Source organism: Agelaius tricolor, unplaced genomic scaffold, assembly GCF_023055355.1.
Source record: "Agelaius tricolor isolate 1412-34295 unplaced genomic scaffold, bAgeTri1.0.p SCAF_19, whole genome shotgun sequence".
NCBI classification, from domain to species: domain Eukaryota; kingdom Metazoa; phylum Chordata; class Aves; order Passeriformes; family Icteridae; genus Agelaius; species Agelaius tricolor.
Window position 1 is genome coordinate 15827359 of NW_027269279.1, and position 25426 is coordinate 15852784.

Genomic DNA, 25426 nt, shown 5'->3' on the forward strand with positions numbered 1-25426 from the left:
GCCCAGTGACAGGACACTTTTCCTAAGGTCCAGGATATGTGTTCCCTTTGCCTGACCCTGCTTCCCTACCTCCCACCCTTCCCTTGGCCACTTTCCCTTATCTTCCCCTCTTGTGGGTGTGGCTGAGACTGTGGTACCTGGTGGGACCGAGGTGGCACTGGTGGCACTGTCCCAGTCCTGCTGCTGTCCCTTTGTGTGTGACAGTACAGCAGGCAGTGCCCATGGCCAGTCCTGCCCATAGCCTCCCCCATTTCCTGTGTGATCCCTCATTAACCTCTTCATTAACCAATCCCCCAATGAGGAGGATCTTCCCAGGCAGGGCTCTGAGCTCTCTCAGTGCTCCAGTTCCCACCAGGATGTTGTGATGTCCCTGCCCTTGGAAAGGCCTCCAGCAAGCTCTGCTCCATTCACTGATGGTTACTGTGCTTTCCTGGACACTCTCCCAGAGCCCTCTGCATCCATGGCCACCTTGATTTTGTGCTTGCTTAGTAGAGAGAAATGCAGCATGGTGGGATTGACCTGTGCAACTCCATCTGCCTATTGGGCATGGTCCTGTTCTCTTCTGGAAAGAGAGTGAGGAGGCAAAGGGCTGTGCCTGAGCAATATGGGGAAAGTGGGACACAAAGTGGGAAGAAATGGCTCGAGGGCAGACTTTGGGGTGGTGGTACAGCCACCAGCTGATTCAAAGCTCCTGGACTTCCTCGGGGACCAATTCCTTGGACATGTTGCTGAAATTCTGCTTTTCCTCCTTATTTGCTATTTTCTTCATAAGCATTAAAATTAGTAATTTTGGCTCATAATTGCTGTAATCACTGCCCAGTTTATTGATGAGGTTTTTTTAATCTTTTCGCATAGTTCCTTATTGTTTTATCTCAGATATCTAAAATCTTAGTTTTCCACTGGCTATGGCATTGATGGGAGCTTTTTCTGTGGACCTCCACTGTGGCTGGGTGGAGGGTCTGGCTATGTGAGGTGCAGGTTATCCAGATGTTGTTTCAATGGCATTGAGAACACTGTTTGCGGGTGATTTTTCCTTAAGTATCAGCAGTTCTCCATGATCCCTACTAGCACAAAGAGCAGAAGGAACTGAATTTGTTGTGGCTCATGAACTTAATTGAAACCAATCCATCCTCCCTTGACACTTTGGGTTTTGGGTGCAAGTTTAAGGAAGTAAGGAAATATCATATGGGAATGCTGTGCTGGAAGGGGTGGAGCTGTTCCTGGGTGTGCTCTGGGCTTTCAGGACAGCTCCCATCACTCAGGTGCCATCACTCATCCTGAGCAGTTACTGCTGTCCTCATTTTTCTGCTACCTCAGGAATGCACGGAGTGATTTGGGAGATCTGGGGATCACTTACCCTGGATTAGCCTGGACACCCAGGACCATGTCCAGTGGGTCTTGGATGTCTCCAAGGATGGAGAATCCACCACCTATCTGGGCAGGTTGTGCCACTGTTGGATCAGCCCAATTTGTTGTCTGGCCATTGATTCGTGGGGCTTTGCTGCAGCTCCTTGCTGCTGTGGGGTCAGAGGAGCAGCAGGGACAGCCGGGGGCTGTCCCCATCTCCACCCAGCGGAGCTGCTCCGAGCTCTTGCATGTTGACAGTCAGCAACAGGGCAGGTGACATCTTAGAAACACAGAACCAGAAAATCTCCTGAGTTGGGAGGGACCCACAAGGATCATCCAGTCCAACTCCTGGCCCTGCCCAGGACACCCCAACAGTCCCACCCTGTGCACCTCTGAGATCACTGTTCAAACACTCCTGGAGCTCTGGCAGCCTCGGGGCTGTGCCCATTCCCTGGGGAGCCTGGGCAGTGCCAGCACCCTCTGGGGGAAGAGCCTTTCCTGATATCCAACCTAAACCTCCCCTGACACAGCTTCAGCCCTTCCCAGTGATCTTCTCACCCCAAATGGAAGCTGCTCCTTGTGTGCTCCCGGCTCTACCCGCAGGCCTCTGTGTGCCCTGGGCTGAGCACCAGGATGTCACACACAGACTGTCACACCCTGTGTGCCCTGGGCTGAGCACCAGGATGTCACACACAGACTGTTGTACCCTGTGCCCTGGGGTGGCTGCAGCCTCCCCACTGCACCAGTGACCACCCAACGTCTCCATGCCATGGGGAGGGTCACCCACCACAGAACCACATCCCCATCTTGCTGGCGTGGCCAGAGCTCCCTTTTGGTTATGTTTTGGTGACAATGGATCCCTGTCTGTTTAAAAGCTGGGGTCCTCCTCTCCCTGCTGGCTTTGGTGGGAGCTCTATTTGGCTTTGGCTGGCAAGGGGAAGCTTTGGGATTGCTCTTTCGGGCCTGATTAGCATTCGGCCCCGCTGCTCCTGCTGTTTCGAGCTGGAGCTCGCCATTGCCTGGCAACCACAGAGCAAAACTCCAGCAGCCGCCCCGGAGCCCCGGCGGCTCCTGCGAGAGGCACCGACACGCGGGGACAGGGACAGCGGCCGGGGCCACCCTGCACTGCTGCCCCCTGCCCTCCACCCCACACGGTGCACAGACAAGGATCATCCCCAGGACGAGGAGGAGGAGAGGGCTGTGGCGGTGCAAGAGCTCTGGTGACAGCCAGGTCTGGTGGGTCTGTGTCTGTCTGTCCTGGTGCCGCCTGCCATGGGCATCCCCCTGCGTTGGGCACAGCCTGCCCTGCACACCCTCGGTACAGCAGGTACCATGCTGTGCTCAGGGAGCTCCTGTCATGCACTGGGACCTTGGGGCAGGGCCAGGCCCTGCTGTGGGTGCCTCTGGGACAGGGTGTGTTGGGGGACACACTGGGATGTGTGTGGGGTACATGGCCCCATCCTCACAGCATGAGGAGCTGCACACATGCTCTGTGTGTGTGCCATGCACATACCTGGCCACGCTCCCCAGCTGGGGTCTGTGCCGTGCCCAGGACCCCCAGGGGCCCCATGGGGGGGCTTGGCCTCACTGAGGTCTCACAGAGAACCGTGGCACAGCTCATCTGTGGTGCTCTCAGACTTCTACTCCATTATGCTGGGGGTGGAGTTGGAGGGACAGGAACCTGAGTGAGCATCGGGGCTGTCTCGGCTTCCTATTTTGCGTGTGCTTGAGGCCTGTTGTAGTTTTCCTGGCAGAAGAATTTTGTTGTCCTGCTCCTGGCAGAAACTGCGGGCCTGGGGTTCAGCCCCTGACCTGCCAGAGGGTCTTTGCAATGGTGGTGGCTCAGCCCCTCCACCAAACCCTGCACTTCATCCTCTTTCCAGCCTGGGTGGACTTGACAGGACTTGAGTCCCCTCCTGACACAAGGTGCCACTTTTCTGCAGGAGACAGAGACGTGCCTGAGTACATTGAGTTCAGATCTAATTCATCCTCTCACCTCTAGTTTAACTCTCTATTTTTACATCTTTGATGCTGTGGGTACTGCCTGTGGCTGCAGGGCCAAGCTGTCCTGTCCAGCCAGTACACTGAGACCCATTGGGCAGGAAGATAACAGACATGTGCCTTTCAGTGCTCCCCCATACCTCCTCATCAGTGACACTCACTTGGCAAAGGGTAAAAAAATAAATACATCTGTCTTTTTGTCTTGCAGAGCCTGGGGTCGGCTGACAAGAAGGACTTTTACCAGCCAAAGTAAGTGCCAGTAGCAGTGGTGAGTAATTGCATGGAAATTCCCGGCTGGTCCATATTACCCAGCAGCTCCATGGCTTGCTAAGATTAGACATTTCAGTGTACAAGAATAGCTGCTGCAATTACACAAGTGAGGATAACAGTGGAAGGGCTGTCAGTCATGCTGGCTTCAGGGCATATGCAAATCCTTCCATTAGGTCAGAAGGAACCATGACAGCTTGACTGAGCCTGGGGGACAGAGCCAGGAGAGGGGGGTGCATTGGTGACCTTTCCCACCTCAGGCTCCCTCTGCTCCTGGTTTGCACAGCTGAGCTGCCTTGGAGAATGGAAGGGTCTTGCTGTGTGTCACAGATCTCACAGTGCATCTCCCACAGCTGCTGGTGCCTTTGTCTTCACCTGCTGTGCTTGGTGCAGCTCTGTGAGCTGCAGGGGGAGAGGAGGGCAAAGGGGGCTTTAGAGCTATGGACACAAGAAAGTTACTGCAAACCACTCTGCCAACACAAGCAGTTGGCTGCTTGGTGTGTGGATTAGGTAACAGAACCTCACCACAGCATGGCACCTTCCAGGCTTGTGCTTGCTGGATGGACAGGTTTGTTCCCATCATACTTGGATAATGGCAAGCTCTGTTAAAAGCCCTGCTGAGAGGTTGGGTTCTGCCCTGGCACTGCATTATGTGTTGTGCTGCTGAGCACGTCACCTGTGGGACCTTGTGTTGCTCCTGCTTTGCTTGGGGCAGTGAAGGTCTTCAGGTTATCACCTTTCTTCTGAAAGAAAAACAAACCAAAAAACATAGGTGGAATTGAAGCTGTGGGACAGTGCTCTGGTGGGCAGGATTGTCAGGGGAGCATGGCTTTGGACGATTCAGAAGGAACTGGGTTGAGGATTTCTCCTCCAAAGCTCACTGTCCTGCTCTTGCTCACTCTTTGCTGCTTTCCCAAGCATCCCCGCAGTGCAAGCAGTGTGGCAGCATCCTCGGTGTGAGCCAGGCTTGGCCTCAGAGGGAGCAGGTCCAGGGGTGACAGACTGTGTCAGGGAATGTTGTACAGAGCTGCCTGCTCTCTGTCTGTCCTGGGAGAGCAAGTGTGGGGTGTGTGCATGCTCTTCAGCTGTCTGCTGATTCCTCTTTATGCCACCAAGAGTTTTTAAAACTCGGTGCTGGTTTCTAGGTCTGTACTGAGAGTCTGATTTGAGGGAGCTTCTCTGCCTGTTCACCCCAAGGCAGTGCAGCTCATCAGCTTTCCAAGACCTCAGGCAGATAAAGACTTTTGGAAAGACAGAATATCTGTTTAATTCTGCATGGCTTTCTGGGAGATCAGAGGAATATCACAGGAGATTATGGAGTCATTGTGGATGCCACAACAACATGAACACACATTTGGCAAAGAGCTCATGGTTGTGTTTGTGTGACCTCTCCCAACAGCTGTCCAAGATTTTGGTGCTCCTGAGTGTAGTGCTGTGTCTGTGAGGAGTCTAACAAGCAGGTTTAGAACAGATTGAAGCATCTCCCATGTCTCAGTTCCAGCTGAAGCTCTGGGGAGGCTTGAAGTAGGAGATTTGGAGGAAATCTTTAAAGAGCTCTTACTGTTCAGATTTCCAATCATTTTCTGTGGTTTTGGTGGCTGGTAGCAACAATTTGTGGTGCTGCATTTATAACTAAGCTCCTCTGAGAAATGAGGAATGTTTCTCTACCTTGAATGGGAGAACATGGGCTTCCCATCTTACTGAAGGTGTGGAGCTGCTGGGTCAGAGTGGGGTTGCTGGTGCTCTTGTAGATCCAGGATGTTTTATGGGAGTTTGTTTCTCTGTGCCATGAGGCCACAGGACCTCCATGGTCTGGCCCATCAGCTGTGATGTCCCTGGTCATAACTCTGTGACTTTGGTTAATGCCCAGCCCATTTACACTCCTCAGTGGCTGTTTTGGGGTTGTGATGGGTAGGTTTGTGGCCGTGCTGTGGCCTTGTACCACTGCCCCCATCCCATCTGGCTTTTTGATCCCGCAGCTGATGCCACACTGTGCCTGTTGGAACCCATCTACAAGGCTGGACCAGGTGCTCTCTGTGGAGCCCTTCAGTTTCTGGCAGGGCTGGAGCTCATCTCCCTCAGCAGAGAAGGGTTGCTAGAAAATGCCAGAGCTTGGGTGGCCCTGCTGAGGACTTGAGACAGCTCAGCTCCTGTGCAGCAGCAACACAGCCCAGATTACAGCTCCCCGAGCCCCGGGCGAGGTGGTGGCGAGCAGCCAGAGCATGGTAGGAGCTGAGCCCAGCTGTGGTAGTTCCTGGATACATCTCTGCAATGAGGGTGGTGAGCTGAGAGAAGTCTGGCAGTGTGCAGCTGGTCCTGCAGCTCCCATGTGGCAGAGCAAACTTGACTGGGCTTCTGCTTTTCCTTTTCCAGCTTCTGAGGCATTGGCTCACCTGCCAGCAAAGCCCTGTGGGAGCAGGGTCAGAGCCATCCTGCTCATGTGTCAGGCTTTGGGGGCCTCCCACAGCAGGTGTTGGTCCTGAAAGCAGAAAAAGGAGACACACATGCAGAAATCTCAGCAGTGAGTTTTGTCACTGCTTGTCCTGGGAGTGACTCCTGCTCTGTTCCTGCCATGTTCAGCTCTCTCTAATCAGGTGGCCTCTTCCTCAATGGACATCAGATATTCCATCTGCTGAATTTCCTTGTGTCTCCTGGATTGACTCCTTTCCTTCCTTTGTTGCCTCTCCCCTTCAGAAATGGAAATGTGTCCTCACAGTTCCCATCAGTCTGTCTCAGGCAGCAGGTAGGTGTTTCCTGAGCTCCTGGAACATCCCTGTGCTGATCAAGGCCATGGAGATGTGTCCACCCTCACCCATAAGCCTCTAATGGCCCTTTCCCTCCTCCCAGTCCATCCATGAGGTTCAGATCTCCCCAAGATGCAGTGAAAGCACACAGGGAGGTGCAGTGCAGATGGACCTCAGCTGTAGGAAGTCAGAGGTGCCCAGAATGGAGCTGCTGCCTGCTCTGGGGGACGCCCTTCTGCTTGCAAGGGCTTCAGTGGTGGTGCTATGGATATTCCTGTAAGAGCTGGCCCATGGCAGGAGCTGGGTCTCCTGGTCTTTAGTCTGGGAGGTAATGTTCCCTCTTCCATGGGAAATGGAGGGATGCAGCCTGAGTCAAGAATGATGAAGCTTTAATCTTAAGAAAAGTTACATCAACTGAGAACTGAAAGAGGTAGAGACCAGCCAAGGAAGGACCATCAGTGGCACATAAAGAGCTCCTGTAGCTGAAATACCTGAGAGAGGAACCTTGCATGTTGGCAATGGCCACAAGTGCAGCTCTTAGTCAACATGTGCACAGGTATCCTCAGCTGCACTGACTGCTCCAGCCATCCCACAGGTACAGGTGCCTTCCTGTGTTTCCAAAACAGTGTGTTCAGATATCAGAATGGTTTATCCTGACCTAACAACTCTCATCTGATGCAGTTTGGGCCCATGGCAGGGCCTGGATGCAACTCTGCTCTGTCTGGGATCTGACCAGAGTTTGTAGGGATTGGGGAAGAAACATGGGGTGGTATCAGTCCAGCCCCTGGGCTGCTCACTCCTTTGCCACCTCACTTTTTGGAAGATGCTGATACAGCTGTAATGCTGTCAGAATATCCAGGCTTCCAGAGGTCCTTCCAGATTTCTAACACAGAGCGCTGACTTCTCTGTCAAGGCAGCAAGGAGCCACTGGCTGAGGACTGAGGGGCAAGGACACCATGCTCAGAGACAGGAATAGAGGTAATAACTCTCCTGGCAGGGCTGGGTGGAAGTATCTTGACAGGAACTGAAGTTGTCCGGTGTGTTTGCTAATTGCCCCTGGCACATATTTGCTCTTCAGTGTCAGGAACTCATTTTCTTTAAAGCAGAAAGAAATGTTGGTAGTAATGACACTCATAAACCCCCTAGCAAATGCAGACTGAAATACCTGGGCTTAATAGTGTGTCACTGCTTTGCAGTGGGAGCTGCCCTCATTCCCCCCATGCTGCTCAGCTGTCAGGGAGCAGGGACTGTCTGCCAGGCACTCTGAGGCGTCAGGAGAGACACAGCTGGAATGACAAAATGCTCTCCATTGATCCTCTCCTCCTGTCCCCTGGCATGGTGGCCGTGCAGAAGAGACCGGCTGTATCAGAGCATGCCCTGCAGCAGCAGGATCCCACAGGATCCCACAGCAGGATCCCACAGCAGGATCCCACAGGATCCCACAGCCCTTTCAGGCAGGCACCTCGTGGCTCTGGCTCCAGCTGGGATTAAAGGCTGCCCCCACCCTCTGTCCTCCAGGTTCAGATGTGCAAACACGGGAGGAGCCTTTGAAAGCACCTCCCAGAAAGCAGCAGCTCCTGTTTGTTTTGTCTCAAAGTCATTACACAGAGCTGTCTCCACAGCTAATTCTTTGTCACCTGGCCCTTACAGCAGAACATTTCATCTCCCAGACTCCAATCTTGCCATGCCAGCACTTAGATGAAAGCGTTTCCTTGCTGAATCATTATCTCATAAAATGTTGGTGGTTTAAAGGCTTTAGAAATCAGTATTTACATTTTGGAAGCATTAAGGACCATCATAATAAGTGTGATGTGTTCCCAAGCCAGGTTCTCATTTCAGTGCCTCCTTCCCTCAGACATTATTGCTGTAGGAATGATGATAATCACACACATATAGGCAGTGTTTGACTTCTTCTGTGGTGGCTGAGAGTTGTTCAGCTGGGAGCTCAGGTTCCAAGTGCTGAGCAGAGGGAGTAGGACACTGATGGGAAGTGGGGAGAAAGAGATAGTGCCAGTGACACCAGGGAGCTGTGGGGCAGGAGAAGCAATGCCAAGACTACCTCTCCATAAAGGATACTCATGGGCATACTCAGTGATGTAAGAAACTGTCCCAAAACCACCTGCACAGTTTGGAGAATGCTCCCAGCTTTGGTTGTAGGAAAGGATGAAACACCATCACCAACATCTCTGGTAGCAGTGGAATGGCAGAGCTGTGGAGGGTGAAAGAGAAATGCTGGGGTCTGTGGGGTGGGTGCTCTTTGGGTGGGTGCAGGTTGGAGGCTGAAGGGGAGGGTAGCCCTCCAGAAGGGAATCATCAACATGGTGTCCTCACTTCCAACCCCAAATCCTGTCCAAGGCAGATCTCTGGAGAGTCAAGGAGTTTTACACACAACTTATTTAAAGAAGATTCTGGTGCTGGTTTGGGGTATCCTGGCAGTGGGGCTGAGCCATTGAAACTGTATAGCAAACTTATAAAATATTCCCCCTGGAGTTTGGCCAGTGGATTCAGTCTGAGCTTCAGGCAGGTGGAGAGGCTTTAATGCTTCAGAATGCAGAGAAAGGAAGGGAATCCTGGAAAGGCACTTTGAAGAAATGTAGTCATTTAACAAATACCAGTCTGGGAAGGGAGCGCAGGGCTGACCCTGAGCAGCCTGGGAGCAGGGAGTAGGAGAAGCAGGAATGAGCAGTGGGAAGCAGCAGGGAGCTGGGGATTAGCAGAAGTGGGAATGAACTGAGGGGTGTCTCATGGCATGGCAGAGGGTTGCTCTGGACATTTGCAGTGGGTGCAGGAGTTCAGATGATCTCCTGCCAGTTCAGAACAGGCAGGTCCAGGCTGTTCCTCTGGGCTGTGGAGGGAGTTGGGACAGCACTGAGGAGGAGCAGTGCTGGCAGGGATCCCACAGGAGCTCAGGCATGGAGGAGCCATCACCCTGCTGCTGTGCACTGTGCCCTCTGGGCCCCCTGCCCAGCCAACACTGCTGTTTGCTTGGGGAGCTGGTCTGGTACCAATTTGTACCCGGGGATGAGGGCAGGGCCCCCTGTGAAAGGCCTGGCTGTCCTGCTCTGGTCCCCTGCCCACTGCAGCCTGGCAGGGGAGCACTGCATGGTGTGCATGGGAGGGAGGGAGGGCAGCACTGCATTGTGTGCATGGGAGGGAGAGCAGCACTGCATTGTGTGCATGGGAGGGAGGGCAGCACTGCACTGTGTGCATGGGAGGGAGGGAGGGAGGGAGGGAGGGAGGGCAGCACTGCATGGTGTGCATGGGAGGGAGGGAGGGCAGCACTGCATGGTGTGCATGGGAGGGAGGGAGGGCAGCACTGCATGGTGTGCATGGGAGGGAGGGAGGGCAGCACTGCATGGTGTGCATGGGAGGGAGGGAGGGCAGCACTGCATGGTGTGCATGGGAGGGAGGGAGAGCAGCACTGCACGGTGTGCATGGGAGGGAGAGCAGCACTGCATTGTGTGCATGGGAGGGAGGGCAGCACTGCATGGTGTGCATGGGAGGCCCTGCTGAGGACTGTGGCTCTGGTGAAGTCTGGATGAACGCTGCTCTTACTCATTTCCCTTTTGTTGCTTCTTGGGAGAGAGTGCCTGCCCTGGGCTCCTGTGCCCTGTGGGCCTGGAGGATCATGGTGGGATGCTCTGCACACAGAATGGGCCCAGAGGAGGCCATAAAGATGCTTCCGGGGCTGGGCCCTCTGCTCTGGAGCCAGGCTGGGAGAGCTGAGGGTGTTCACCTGGAGAAGAAAAGGCTTCAGTGGCACCTCATTTCAGTCTTCCAGTAGTTAAAGGAGCTTATTAAAGAGAGGGAGAGTGTCTTGTTTGCATGGACAGAGACCGATAGGACAAAGAGGAATGATTTTAAAGTAAAAGAGAAGAGATTTAAATTTGGTATTGGGGAGAAATTCTTCCCTGTGAGGGTGCTGAGGCCCTGGCACAGGGTGCCCAGAGCAGCTGTGGTTGCCCCTGGGTCCCTGGCAGTGCCCAAGGCCAGGCTGGGCAGGGCTTGGAGCAGCCTGGGACAGTGGAAGGTGTCCCTGCCATGGCAGGGGCTTGGAATGAGATGAGCTTTAAAGTCCCTTCAAACTCAAACTATTCTGGATCCATGGCTTTTCAGGACACAGATACCCTGGATGGCATCAGGACCCTTGATAACCAGAATTAAATATGTTGGCCCAAGAAAAGTTTGGACAAGGATTTGGTTTTAGTGGTCCCTGGAGAGCAGGGGACAGGAGGAAGAGTTTCTGGGGCTGGCTGAACTCATTTCAGCCTGCACTGGATGCACAGGCCATGGGAGAACTGGACCAACCCCAGGCCCTGTGCCTGCTCTCCCCTGGGAATGGCCCTCCTGCACCTGGTATAAAATAGTTTAGGGTTCCATTGTTTCTCTGCAGCTTTTAATGTGTTAAGTGAGGTTGCAGTGTAGGCTCTTACTGTGGCAGTTGTCATAGAAACTTGCAGGGCTTTTTTCCCTGATCCCCCAGCCCCTTTCTTTACACCAAAGCAGGGTTGAATTTTGTCCCCCCTGTAATTTCAATTCCATTCCAATTAAAAACCTGCATGGGCCTGATTCCCTGTCTCCAGCACTGCCACACAAGGACTCAAAGTCTTTCTGTGCTGCTTCCTGTTGTCTCAGCTGAAGGGCGTGTGTTCCCCTGCCCTGTGCACTTCCCTGAGGGGATTCTGTCCCTTTGAAATGCCAGCAGGGATTGGGGCTCAGCCCTTGTCCCCCTGCACAGCCTCTGGGCAGCACAAGACTCCTTGCTCACCATGAGGTCCCTCTCCTTGCTGCTTTTTCCAGAAGGAGGGAGCAGAGTGGGCACTGGGGCTCCAAGGGCCACTGGTGGGGACATGAGGGTGGCACCTGCCTGCCATGCTGCCCTGAGCCCGGGGCTGCCTTCCCCTCTGCTGCTGGGAGGATGATGCTGCCAGCTCAGCACTCAGGCTGGCACAGGAGCCACCTAAGCACCAGCTGCAGCCCTGCCACGACTGCAGCGCCTGGCATTAATCATGGAAAGGGAATTGAGCGTAGGAAGATGGGCATTTTTAACAAATAACCAAGCCTGCTTTCTCCCCTAAGCAAGAGAGCAAACTGTTTGCTGCAGTGAGTCAACACAGAGATGCTTTAGCCATGGGAGGTGCTGCTGCCACCCACAGCAGCCATCGGTCCCAAAGACAGCCGGGTGCAGAAGGGACAAGTGGGGAGAGGAGTTTCCTGAGCTGCTGCCAGCAATCCCTGCTGGGCTTTCTCCAAGACACAGGGATCCTTTCCCTCATGCTTTGCTTCTAGCACAAGACTTGATGGGGACTCCTCAAAGGTAGCTGGACTTGTAGCTCAGAATTTCTACTTTGAAGAGTTCAGTGCCCCCACAGCTCCCCATGGCTCCAAGGCCAGGACTATCTCATAGGATCCCAGAATGGTTTGGGTTGGAAGGAACTTGAAAACTCATCCAGTCCCACCCCCTGCCATGGGCAGGGACACCTTCCACTGTCCCAGGCTGCTCCAAGCCTTGTCCAACCTGGCCTTGGACATTTCCAGGGATCCAGGGGCAGCCACAGCTGCTCTGGGCACCCTGTGCCAGGGCCTGCCCACCCTCACAGGGGGCAATTCCTTCATAGCATTTACTCCAAACCTGCTTTCTGTCAGTTTAAAGTCACCAAACAGCCCTCCTGAGCCTTTATCCTGTGCATAGCAGGAGTCAGCCCTGGAGCTCCAGCTGTCTGCTGGGACTCATTTGGGTGGGATTTAGGTCTATTAGATCACTCCTTTGGCCTCCCATGTGCTGCAGGGATATGAATTACCCACAAGCTCCTGCAGAGGTTTTGGTTGCCTTCTGAGTGTTACCCAATTCTCTGAGCATCCCTGAGATGTATCTAATCCTGACCCAAAACTCACTAGAATTCGCTGGGCTCTACTTCCCTGTCCCTGCCTCCTGGCACCTCTCACTGATAAAAGCAGTTGGCACCACTCTGTTTTTTGATGGGTGGCAGATTTTTATCAATAAACTCAATATAGCTCAAATCTTTTACAGCATGGTGTTTTCTCCAGCCACCAGATCAATTTTGTGACTCATCCCTCCAGGCTCTGCTGTTTTAATGTCCCCTTTAAACATGGACACCTTAATTGCAGGAGTGGCAGTGGCAGTCCCAGCAGTGCAGTATGTGCAGCTCTCCTGCTCTCCCCTAAGAACTGCATCAGCTTTTTTCACCACAGCATCACATTAGAGCCTTGTGCTGGGCTGCTCACCCGTGGTGACCCCTGACCCTTTCTGGAGGCTCCCTCTTGTCTGGGATCCAGTCCCTGTTCAGAAATAGGGCCTGAAATCCCTCTCCGAAGCTGTGTTATCCCAGGCTGGGCTGCATTACCATGTACAGTGTTTGAATGGGCTCAGCATTAGCAGGCATTTCCCTCTCTCCTCATCAATATTTACCATTCCATCAATCTTCCTGTCACCTGCTAATTTTTTGAGAGAGGATTTTGTATTTCCATGTGATCATCAATGGAAATATTGACTGGTGTGTTCCCTGTGGAGCCTGGCTAACGATTCCCCATTGACACCTCCTGTGTGAGACCTGTCAGCCGCCTCTAAATCTATTTAAAATGCTTGATTAGGGCTGCACAGCCCCATCTTCTGAACTGAGAGTGTCAGGGAGCACTGAGAGCTCTGCCTGTGCAGCCAGGAGGGGCTCAGGGCCTTTCCTGCCAGCCAGGGTTCATTACAGAGTGACATCAGGCTCATTGGACAAGATCTCTTCCACCAAGACACACCAACTGACTTTAATTAGAACTTACATCCTTTAATAATTTCTTAATTAAATTCCAGATGAGCCCTGCCTTCTGGGTCCTATATCAGGCTGACTGTTTGGTTGGTAACTAGGTCACCCTTACTGCCGGGTGGGAATGTTGGGGGGAAGGAGCCATGTCCATCTGGATGTGGTAACCTGAACTTGGCTCAAAACAAGCAGCAGAGACCAAAAACCTCTCTCCAGCTTTTGGGTATGTGTTGGCTGTGCTGGCTGCTTGGTGCTATTCAGCCACATTTGATACACATGGATGCTAATGATTCAGGAGAGCTTCATCTCTCCTAGGAATCAGTTTACTCACATTTTTTTCCCAAACACTGAATAAATATGGACTATGTTTTCCTTTTCTGCATAATTTGAGCAGTCCTACAGACTCTACTTTAAAGTAGCCCCAGTGATCCTTAAAACCAGACCTATTGCTAGCCTTTGTTTGGCCCTCAATAGCAGATTTTCCATGTCCAACCACACATTTTCCCTTTCTTTAGTTTCCCGAATAATTTTCCTATATATTGTAATATTTCATTCGTATTGACCACTCTATTCTGCACTCTATGGCAGGAGGTTGGAGCTAGATGGAACCCAAACCCTCCCCATGATTTTACTGCTGGCTCTGAGAGTCTCTCAGTATGCTAACACATTATTTCTTATCCATTGGGAACATGCCTTTAAGGCTGAGCTCCTGCAGCTGGCTTAGGTATGATGTGCTGTGCCTCGCCCCAGTCCTTGGTGAGAAGGTAGATATGTGTTTATTCAAGCACCAACTGCTAAAAGATCTGTAATTCCAAAGAAAAGCATATAATGGTGTGTAGTGTAAGTGTGCAGTGCCCTCCTCTTCACTCCTTGGCACCCTCCCACGCAGGCACTGCCATCACGTTCAGCAGCTCCAGGAATGTTGAGTGCCTTCAGTTTCTGCTCGTGAGGGAAAATTGCCCTTTCCTCATTTTCCCTTCTCCACCTTGCTGCCTCACATCATCTCAAGAGCTTTGTCTCTCAGCACAGCACGAGCAGGGCTCTGATACAGTTGCTTGGAACAGCCTCAGATTAATCTGGGTTTTTATTCAAATACCATTGTGGTATTTTCTCTCTGTGCTCCCACCTGCAGGGCCACATTGACAGCTGGGCTGTGGCACTGGAGAATCACACAAGGGTTTGTGCTGGAAGGGACCTTAAGGATCATCTAGTTCTACCCCTCTGCCATGGGCAGGGACACCTTCCACTGTCCCAGGTATCTCCAAACCCCATTCTTGGAGCACTTCCATTGATCCAGGGGCAGTCTCAGGTTGTGTGAGCAATCAGCCGGGTCCTGGAGCTCTTCCTCTGGGAGGGATCATCAGGCAGGACTGGGCTGTGCTGGGCAGCCTGCAGGGGCCATGGGAACAGTGCTGATCTGCTCAGGGAAAAGTGTCACTAAGGGTGTGACAGGAGGGAAGGCGCTGTCTGTCCTGCATCCTGACAGAGCCATGTGCATGGAGGGTGATCCAAGGATTTCAGCTTTCCTGCAGCTTTCTGGCATTGGCAGACACAGCATTTAGGGTGGTGTGGCTGTGCAGTGGGAAGGGATAAGGGTGAGGGTCCTTATTTGTCTCTTGAGGCTTAGGACATCATGTGAAAGGGCGTCACGAGCAGCATTCCTTCTAATTTATGGGGAAATGAATTCTTACCTCCCCATGGACTGCACAGGGAGCCTGGGCAGACAGTGCAGAGCTCTGCCATCGGTGCTGCCTCTGGTGGCTTCAATACATCCTGAATGTAGGATGAGCTGATAAGAATCACTAAAGAATCATGGAATCCCAGAATGGTTTGGGTTGGAAGGGACCTTAAAGCTCATCTTGTTCCAGCCCCTGCCATGGCAGGGACACCTCCCACTGTCCCAGACTGCTCCGAGCTCTGTCCAGCCTGGCCTTGGGCACTGCCAGGGATCCAGGGGCAGCCACAGCTGCTCTGGGCACCCTGTGCCAGGGCATGGAACAATGAATAATTGTATTTACACCTAAATTAAAGACTTGACTGAATCAAGCTGTGGACAGTCCTGGCAGGCTGACTTCAGGCAGACTTTGGAGCATTTTACTGATGGATTGTGGGAGATCAGCTCAACCCCCAGACCACCTTGCCCCACAGCAAATGGAAATATGTGTGTTGCTCGCAGAAGAAAGGAGCTCTGGGACCTGCAAATTCCCATTTTTAGATTTGAAATAGAAAAACCTTCCCAGTGAATGCTTCAAGAACACCTCTGGAGCTGACAGTTCTCAAGCAGGGTCTGTTGGAGATTTTCCTTTGCAGTTTGAGGTAGGAAGGAAAAAGCACCCAGGGAGGGAAAGCTCAGCTGTTCTCATTGTCCCCTTGGATGTCAGAAGTGCTTTGTTTTCCAGAAGTGCTTATTATTCATGCAGTGTCTCAGCAGGCAGCTGGAACACAGCTCCAGCGTGGGGCTGGTCCTGGTGTGGGCTCTGCCATGGAGCTGTGCCATGGCTTTTCCCTCCTCCTGGGACATCCCACCAGAGCCAGCAGTGGTGCTTGGTGCCTGCCTCTGGCACCCCTGCCAGGGTTGGTTGGGCCATCTTTTCCCCACGGTGTTCCTCTGTTGTTCCTCTCCATCCTAGGCCACCTCCTGGCAGATGTGGGGCTTGGTTTTGCTGTCCTGAGGGTGCTCCCAGCAGCCATGCTCCCAAAGGAGGCACAGCACCAGAGCTGCAGCCTCCAGATGTGTCCAGGCAGTCCCTCTGCCTGCACAGCATCTTCACTGCCTGCCTTGGCCCCCAGTTGTGCCAGACCCCTGTTGTGCAGTTTGTCCACTTGGCTTTGCCATTTCCATCCCAGCTGAATGGTTCTGAGGACTCTGCTTCTGGGCTTTTATCATGTTTCTCTGTTCTCTCACCTCGCCTCAGCTCTGGAAGGTGTTGCTGAAAACTCTGGAGTGAACCAGAAAGCAGACTCAGACTCCCAAGCAGTTTCCAGCCATCTCAGACTGGTCTCTCACCATCTTGGCTTTGCTGCTGTGAATCAATGGCTCCATGAGCCATGGAGCTGATGCTGGGAGGAGTAGCGTGGCTGCTTCTGCAGACATTGGCTCTGCCTCATTGAGAGTGCCCTGTGGAGTCAATCCCACCTTTCTTCGGGATTTTGATGGCTGGCTGGAGCCCCCAGTGCTGTCCCCAGGAGGGACCACGTGCATCCCATCAGTGGTGGATCCCACCTTCTCCCAGCAGAGTGGGGCAATGCCCAGCCCCACGGGGACACGGGAGGGGCTGTCAGCCCCAGCAAATGAGAAACTGTCAATATTTGTACACAAAGGCCACGCTGAAATCCCTATCCCAGTCCAGACATCAGAGGTGTCAGTTTTGATTTCCCAAACACAGAGAGAGCCCTTTCAGCCCCAGCCTGCTCAGACACTGCAGCTTTAATGTCCAAGCACCCAGCATGTTTCCACTCCCCTCAAATGCATCAATCAGGTCTCGGTGAGGCTCTGAAAGAGCCAGTTTGTTAAACAAACACACTTAGTGTAAAAAGTTTATTCCAGTTAATTGGGACTTCATTGCAATGGAAACAAATTACCCAGCTGTCATCTGCCAAGGCAAACAGCAGCGGGGGAGCAGGGGTCCTGGCCAGGCGGGAGACAAACAGTCATCTCAGGCAACCTTATTTATGGCCTTTTTATGTATTTCTGTATTTATTTGGACATTCCTGAGCTGGAGAGCTGGGCTATTGCCGAGCTGCATGCCCCAGCACTTGCACAGTGCAGTTATCTGCTCTGGGGCTCCTGGGCAGGGAGCTGGCCCTGGCCCCGGTGGGCGCTGCCACGGGGACCCCCGGGCTGGGGTCTGTGTCCCTGGGTAGATCCCTCCAGGCATGCCCAGGGCCCTTGCTGCACAGCCAGAGAGGAGGTGCTGGGTGGGAATGTCAGGGCCAGCTGCTGGTCCCTGGAGGCTGGGGATGTGAGGGATGTGGGGGTCCCTGCAGGGAGCAGCGGGACAGGGAAGCACCCAGGAGGGGCTAGTGGCCACTGGGAATTTTGCTCCTGTGTTTCCACAGTTCCTTGCCCAGTGCTAAACCTGCTGCAGGGGTGCCCTGTGTCAGCATCGACCCCACGGGCGAGTCCCCAGCCCTGCTCCGGTCCCGTTCTCCCCTCCCAGCCCAGGGAAGGACCTTGTGGCAGGAGAGCTGGGAGCACTGCCTGGTGAGTCTCCCACTCATTCCCAGCTCATCTGATTTAACAAACACCCTGTCAACACCCTTTTCCCCTCCTGGAGGTTTTAAGGCAAAGGAGGGAGCGAGGAGCAGGGATGGGGGAGGCAGGCAGGGAGCGCCCCGGGAGCCAGGCAGGATGGGGCTGGGTCCCGCAGCCGGCGCGGAAGTGACAGATAAAGTGACAGATAAAGTGACAGATAAAGTGACAGATAAAGCCGTGGGATTAGCAGCGTGTATCGTGTCAGGAGAGCAGCGTCCCCTTTCCTGCAGCGCTCGTTACCCGAGCTGAGCCGTGCTGGGGGAGGCATGGGCAACACATCGAATTACCTCCTGTCCCTGCTCCTGGGTGGCCTGTCCTTGCCTCATGTCCCTCCAGTTCTGCCCTTCTGATCCAGGGGGGCTGTGCCAGGGCTGGGGTGGGCACAGACAGGGATGGGTGCAGCCCCCATGGCACAGCTCTGCTTGGCTCTGGACATGTCATGGTGTGTAGATGGCAGCCTGGGGGTGGGGATGGCACGAGCGTGGGGGGCTCTCCCAATGCCCCTGGGATGCATTCTTCCCTGCTGGCCTTGGGGATGTGGAGGACAGGAGCAGCTCTCTGCCTGTGTGCTGGGACCTTCCAGCAAGCTGGGAATTCTCTTGTGTGCCTGGCGAACAAAAGCCAGGGCTCCTCCACCCTGCTGACTTACCACATCCAGGACAGATTCTTCTTTAGGACTTCACAGATTCTTCTGTGAACTCCTAGAGTTCACATTTGAATTTCACATTGCAATTGAGTTGCCATCCAGAGCCCTTTATGCACTTTCCAAGAGTGTTTCTGTTACTTTACAGTTGTGAGATGGTGGTGACCTGCATTCTGAGGTTTCTGTCTGTGATAGCACATGTTCAGGGGCGGAAGGCCTGGATTGGGATATTCATTCTTGGAGGGGTCTGGGGTGGGGGGAAATGTCAGACCCGAGCACTGATAAATACAGAGATGAGTCCTAAGATCAGACTGATCTTACCAGAGGGATGTGGGAAAGATGGTGACCAGAACTGGAAAGGACACATTTCCTGGAAAGGGCTCCATTTCTGGAGCTTGGAATGGAGTGGAGGAGGGATTGGGCAGTTTGGCTGAAGTACCTTGGTTCCTTGGAGTCAGCTGGCCCATCTTGAGAGACAATCTGAAACCACAAAGGTAAGAAACAACAGGGAAACAATGCCACATTTCCCTATATGGGAGCTGGTGTGTGTTGGAGGCAGAGGCAGTAATGCCCCCTCAGTGCCACATTCCTGTGCCCCCACTCCCTGCAGGATCCTTGGTGGGCAGAGCCAGGGCACAGGATGCCAGGCACCTCCCTCCTCCACCTGGCAACCCTCTACTCTAAGGGATTTTAGCTTTCTGTTTCTAGATTGATTTGTTGGTGGTGGTTATTTTTAGCTCCTCCAGTGCCTTGCAGATTCCTCGCGGGATTCTTTCTTTGCCTCTCCCTCCCACAGGTTTGTTTGTAATGGATCTGCCTTGACTTGAGCCACAAGCGAGAGGTTCCAGCGCCGGCGGGGGCTGTGCTGCCCTCTCAGGGAGCAGATCCCCCTCTCTGCTTTAGCTCAGCTTGACGTGTCCATGGGGTGCTTCACTCCCCCATACAGCCACTGCTGTGCTGTCCCCACCCAAAATCACTGCCAGGGCACCCTGGGTGGCTCCTTGTCCCTGTCTCCTCTCAGCACTGCCCTCCCCGAGAGTTCTCTCTTTTCACTACCCATGGGGAGGAATTCAGATCAGCATCACTGTATGTGGAAACAAACCCCAGGCTCCTCCTGCAGCTCCACAGCCAGGCTGGATGGAAATTTTTCAGCATATTTTAAAGCACAAAGTAATTCCAAACAAGTTGCGGGTATATTTTGGACTCTGGCAGAGCTGTTGTTAGCGCCCTGCTTCGCCCGCTGGCTCTCCCAGACAAGGGCTCACTTTGAGTGTAGCCTTCTGCTGAGCAGGGGGGCAATGTTTGCATTCCTGATTTAGAGCTTCCATCCCACTGGGCTCCAGCCCCGTCTCCCACTGAGCCCAGCACAGCCAGGAGCCCGGAGCTCACCTATCAGCACCAGCTCCAGGGCTGCAATCATGTTCCCTCGAAAATGTGACTCTCTTTGGACTCAGCTGCTTCTGCTCACCCTGGGTTGACGCTTGGTGGGGCCTGTGTGAATGCACAATTTGTGCTCTGTTTTTTCCAGGATTTTTGTTATTTTGTAGAGCAGAGTGACTTGTGCTTGTTTTGAAATGCCTAAAGTATAGGTTGATACTCAAAATAGGTTTGCTGTTTTTCCTGGGGAGAGGCAGCCCTGGGAGGCCTTACTCAGGTAGGGCTTTGGTGGTGGCATCTCCATGACATCCAGGAAAGTGTTTTTCTGGAGCACTGATCTCCACAGGCTGCTCTTACCTGGGAGATGAGCACATGCTGAAGGGTTTCATTGGACTTGCTCCTGTTAAAGCAGTCCCTGCAGTGGCCAAGGAGGTGAAGCCTGAAAACCACTTAAGTTTCCAAGCAAACCATTCAAGCAAACCTGAAAGCCACTTGCAAGGCCACAAACATCCTGGTGTGGCAGCTCCTCTTCTTCTCTGTGGATTAACCAGCTCCAAGGGGGTGTGAGGAGAGAGGACACCAGGGCCACTCATCCCCAAGGAATGTGCTGAAAGAAAGGACAGGGATCTGTGTCTGCATGGTGTTCTTGGTGGCTTGCAAAGTCCTGGTTCAGCTATCACCTAACTGCTTTCCATCAGGATAGGGTGGTGGCTGGCTGAAATCATACCCAGAATTAGCAGAGGTCCTCTGTGATGAGCCTAAAGCCAGACTCTGCTTTAATGGAATAACCTGGTGCTGGAGGAGAAAGTTCTGGAATGTGGACCCAGAATCCACAGTGAACTTTCTTCATTCTTGGCTGTTTTCCTTGGGGTTGAATGGTAGCTTTTCTAGGGCTGAAGTTGTCATTGAGGTTTTCCTGATCTTTAATTTTATAACGTTCATTAGCACAGTTCCTGTCAAAGAACAGCACGTTCCTTCCCTGTGCTCTCTGTCTCCCTGGTTAATAAACCTTTGCTGCTTTGGCTCTTTTTGAAAAAGGTACAGGGAGCTTTGGGAACGACTCCTGGTATAATAGCCAGACGTCAGCATTGTCAGTCACATCTGAAGAGCGGCGTTAATTCAAAGGGAAATGACTGCAGAAGGCCCAGGTTACCTGTTGGGGGGCATTGAACCAACCTGTCCAAACCACAGCAGTGCCTGTGTGTTCCTCCAGCTGCTGAGAGGTGCTCGGAACCCAGATGGTTGCTTTTCCTTTCTGCAGTGGCCCGTAACACCAGGAGCTTCCTGCTCCTCTCTTCACTCCCTGAGGTTCTGCTTTGAAGATGTCCATTCCTGAGGCTTGTGGTGCCATGAAAAGGCTCTGTCAGGGTCAGGGAGTGCAGGAGAAGACCTGCAGTGCAAGAGGCACATGCCGTGCTTTGGCTGGGCTTGTCTGGGAGGTAGTCCTGGTTTCTGAGCATCTGCTCTGCTGCTGAAGGTCCCACCATCTTCCTCAGCTGGGTTTTACCAGCTCTGAGGTACGGAACAAGGGCTCCAAACTGAGGTTTGAAGTGAGCAGGGACAACCAGTGCAGAACTCCTGCCTTGGGAGAGGTGGAGCAGGTGCTGGCATTCACACCATGGCCTCTGGGTATCTCCTGGAGTTTGGGAGCCTCAAAGCAGGGAGCTGGCTGTGTCCACTGCGTGGTTTCCATCAGACTGGATTTAGTTTCAGGAGAAATCAGGATTGCTGTGTGAGTTTGGCAGTCAAGGAAAAGGAAGCAAGAGGCACCAGCATGATATCCTAAACCTTGGTAGGTCTTCAGCTTACCTTGCCCTGGCCTTGACCATTTCAGGGTGCCCTTTCCACTGCCTGTGAAGGCATAGCTGGCCCAGAAACATTCTAGCCACTCTTCTCCAGAGCAGAGGGCTCAGCTTTGCAAAGCCAAGGTGTCTGTCTGCATAACCTCCAGAAACTCAGCTCTGGGCTGCAGTGTCGTGTGGACCTGCTGCCTCGTCACACCAGAGTGGTGCTGAGGAGTTGAAGGCCCAGCTCTGTGACAGCCTGGATGGAGTGACAGTGAGGTGAGAAGAGTGCTGTGTCCTGGGGACGTGCCTTGTGTGGTGTTCCCATCCCATGGGCCGTGTCTGGTGAGCACCAATGTGGGGTTTTGGCAACAATGTGCAAGATACTCTGCTCTGGAGCAGGATGATGCTGCAGCTGGAGAACATCCATGGAATAGCATCCGTGCTGCTATTGCCTGTGTGAATGCTCCACCTCTTCTTTGTTCTTCAGGGCTACAGGTCTTCGCCAAGGACAAACTCTCCTGTGGTTTATCTTTGCTTTCCAAGTGTCAGAAAGCCCTTCTGAGGCCTTCAGGCTGACAGCAGCCAGCAGAGCACACCATGCTGGGGTTGGGTGTGTCAGCTGGTGCCAGGGCTGATGCTGTGAGTTTGTCCCTGTGGTTTGTGTGGTAGTGCCCTGGTGGGCAGGTGTTGTCCCCTCTCACAAAGGGCCTTGCACAGCCACGGGGCAGTCTCGTGCTCTGGCCTGTGAAGTCCAAGCCCACGATACAAAGCAGGTTGTGAGAAGGTCACCTGCCTGACTCATGTCTCCAGTCCTGGCTTCACCCAGGTTGTGGTCTTTGCTGCAGGATTCCTTGGTTGGAAATGAAAGTGTCTCCTGCATCACTCCATGCTCAGTCCAGGATGATGCACAGCCTCTCACATCTCTGTCCCCCCACCACTGCCCCTGCACCCCAGGGCATTTCAGGTGTGGCAGTTCTGCTGATGGGCAGTGCCTCACCCTGAGGGTGTCACATCCCATGCTGCTGGCTCTCCTTCTGGGAGGTGACTCTTGCATGCAGGGTGTCTCTTGTTGGAATAAAGTGCCTTTCAGCAGCCTGGCTGGCACAGCTGCCCTTCATGGGGAAATGGGCCTGCAGGTGATTTAATGCTGTTGGTGCAGTGTGAACAACTGCCTTCTGAGGACTTCAGCTCTCCATGGGTGTTCAAACAGCAAAGACCAATCCTTGCAGCCCTTGGGAATAGGGGGATAATAAGAGTTAATGAGGAAACTGAGGCACAGAGGTCTTAGCTCACAGGTGAGGCTGTGCTCCAGCCAGGTTCCCAGCCCTGGAAATGGCTTTGGCCTGTCCCTCTTGGCCTCTGCTGCAGCGCATTCCTCTTCCCAGTCATCAGCACCTGGGTTTTGGGTTGCCCTTCTCTGGGTGCCTCTCACTCTCCCTCGCTGTGGGGCTGGAGTCCCTCGTGCCCCAGGCGCTGAGGAGCTCTCCTCTCACTTGGCTGCAGAAATGGGCTCAGCATCCCAGAAATTCAGGCTTTCGTGCGGGAGCCAATAGTCACACAACCTCCATCCAGAAACCATCATTATCGGCTGCTTGCTTTTTCTTGGTTTCTTTGAACTACAGCTCCCAGGATGCCTGAAGATATGCAGACATCCCGAAGACAGTGGTTTCCCATAAACTTTTGGGGTTTCATGCTTTGCAAGCAGGAATGTTTTTATTGCATCGCAAATCCCTTCAAGTCCCTCAAACCTCCATGGCAGCCGCGGGGGCCGGAGCCGGCTGCGCGGGAGGCACGCCAAGGGCTTTTCTCTCCTGCATTTTTTCCCTTCTTGCAAGAGGGACCTTTGTAGCTCCCTGTCGTGCCTTTTCAAGGGAAGTTTTGGACTGGGAGGAAGTTTGAATAAGCCATGGTTTGCCTGTAGAGATGTGTTTCCCATTCTCCTGGTCCCCGTTATTTCAAGGGCTGCTAAGCAGCTTCCTGCATCCCCATGAGTACTGAAGTGCCTTGGGCAAGGTGGGGAGGGATTTTCACTGAACTGGGAAGAACTGGGACACAGAGAAGAGAAAAAGATGCAGGTTCCTGCACTAGTGTAATGAGCCCAGGAGACTGGGGTTTAATTCTGACATGCTCACAAATCCTGAGGGAAAGCCAGAGAGGGATGTTTTTGTTTAGCATGGACAGATGTGGTTGGAACTGCGGCCTGGAGGGTCTGCACCCCCAGCCAGATCCACCCAGGGGCTAGGGCACAAGTTCCACAGGTGCCCCCACAGTTCTTCATCTTCCTGCAGCCCATCCTGGGACCAGGAGGTGCTGGCAATGGAGTGGGCTCTGTGGTGTGGGCCCAGCTGTCCCTAATAATCACTTACTCTCTGCAGGAGAAGAACCGCAGAGGGCAGAATAGGGCTGTGGTAACACAGTGGCATTTTATGGTCGCCTTCTTCTGACCATTAAAGTACTTCAGTGAGTTTTTCCTGTTTGGTGCTGGTGAGCACCAGTGTTACATCTCATAATCAGACTTGTGGTATTTTGCCATTCTCCTTTTTCCCTTTGGTTGCCCAGGATCCTCCATAGGTTGGGATTTAATAGGTCTTAACTTCTTTGATAGGTCTTTACCAGTTTGAGGAACTTTGTGAATGAAACAGAGAGGTATTGGGTGCCCTTGGGGGTCACCAGAATCTCCAACTACCCAGATGAGAAGAGGCAGCAGAGCCATGGGTCAGGCTGTATGTGCTGTGGGACTGGGGAGTGGTTGGAGTTGGAAGGCATCTCTGGAGATCATTTTGTCCAATCCCTGCTAAAGCACAGTGTCACCTACAGCAGGTTGCACGGGATCGTGCCCAGGTGTGTTTTTTAACGTATTTGGGGAAGGAGACTCCCCAGCCCCTCTGGGCAGCCCGTTCCAGTGCTCCAACACCCAAAGGGACATGTCCTGGCCCTGCTTTGTACCGTTCCTGAGCACTGAGGCCAGTAGGATGCTGAGGGGTTCATTTATGAGCAGCTGTCTGGTGCCTCTGGGGTCTGGGCTTGTTCTCTGTCACCCTTGTTCCATGCTTCACCCTCCCTGCAGCCCCTGCAGGCACCCTTGGGCCCACGAGCGCGGTGTTCCCGGCACAGCCAGCTCCTGTCCCCGCCGGTGCCGCTGGTGCGGGCGGTGCGGTCCGGGGGCGACAGCCGGGAGCTGATCCATGGGGGCTGCGGCCGGCTGGCCCTCACCACATCCCCGCTGCCGCTCCCGGCCGGGCCCGGCTCCCGGCAGCCCACAATAACAACGAGTTTTCCATTCCTGAGCGCCGTGGGACGCGCGGCCATGGAAAACAAGAGGCGGCTCCAGCGCCGGGGCTGCACACAGACTAAACAATGGCACAGCCCCCGGCTCTGTCCCCGCGCAGGGAGGGCAGGCTGCAGGCACGGCTCGGCTCGGCTCGGCTCGGCTGGGCTCGGCTCGGCTCGGCTCGGCTCGGCTCGGCTTGGCACGGCACGGCACGGCTCGGCTCAGCTCGGCTCAGCACGGCACGGCGGGGCCGGGCACGGCACGGCTCGGCTCGGCTCGGCTCGGCTGGGCTCGGCTCAGCACGGCTCGGCTCGGCTCGGCTCGGCTCGGCTCGGCTTGGCACGGCACGGCTCGGCTCAGCTCGGCTTGGCTCGGCTCAGCTCGGCTCGGCTCGGCTCGGCTCAGCACGGCACGGCGGGGCCGGGCACGGCACGGCTCGGCTCGGCTCGGCACGGCTCGGCTCAGCACGGTGGGGCTGCCAGCACGGCGTGGTGCTGCCTCTCCATGTGTGGGCTCAGCTGGCAGGAATGGAGAGAGGGGAAGGTCCCAGGAGGAATGAACCCTTCAGGAACCTCCTCACCCATCCTTGTTGAGGGAACATGAACAAAAACATTCGTTGGTTTTTGTCCTTTTCTTTGTTTTCCCTGCTATCTTTTTAATTAGGATAAAAGCTGTAATTGGTAGTAGGGGAATTCTGAAAACCTGGCTCCTGGCAAGACAGGAGCAAGTCTGCACGTTCCTCTGACTTGGCACATGGACAATCCATCATGCTCACACAGCCTGCTTGGAAGAGCCCAAGTGCTCCGTCCTGCTGCTCAGGAAGGAGTGATAAATATCTTCATTAAAAACAATCTCAGAGGGAAATGATAGAATTCTTAAAAACAAGCAAAGTGATGGGAATTTTGCCCAAGGAAAGGAATTTTTGACCATGTTATTTTGTAGGTTTTATTTATTTGTTGTC

The 25426-nt window shown here is 53.7% G+C and overlaps 1 protein-coding gene across 6 annotated transcripts in view; it reads left to right on the plus strand.

The window, feature by feature from the left end:
- Positions 1-25426, plus strand: part of LOC139598327 (ankyrin repeat and fibronectin type-III domain-containing protein 1-like) — a 237852-nt gene that overhangs the window by 160790 nt on the left and 51636 nt on the right. For 4 of the 6 annotated variants that reach the window (XM_071444583.1, XM_071444580.1, XM_071444582.1 and 1 more), the window contains one exon: positions 3557-3597. In XM_071444583.1, coding sequence (XP_071300684.1) covers positions 3557-3597 — 41 coding nt within the window. Of the gene's footprint in view, positions 1-2415; positions 2579-3556; positions 3598-25426 lie in introns of those variants that run through there. The other 2 variants (XM_071444587.1, XM_071444586.1) reach the window with 1 other exon arrangement.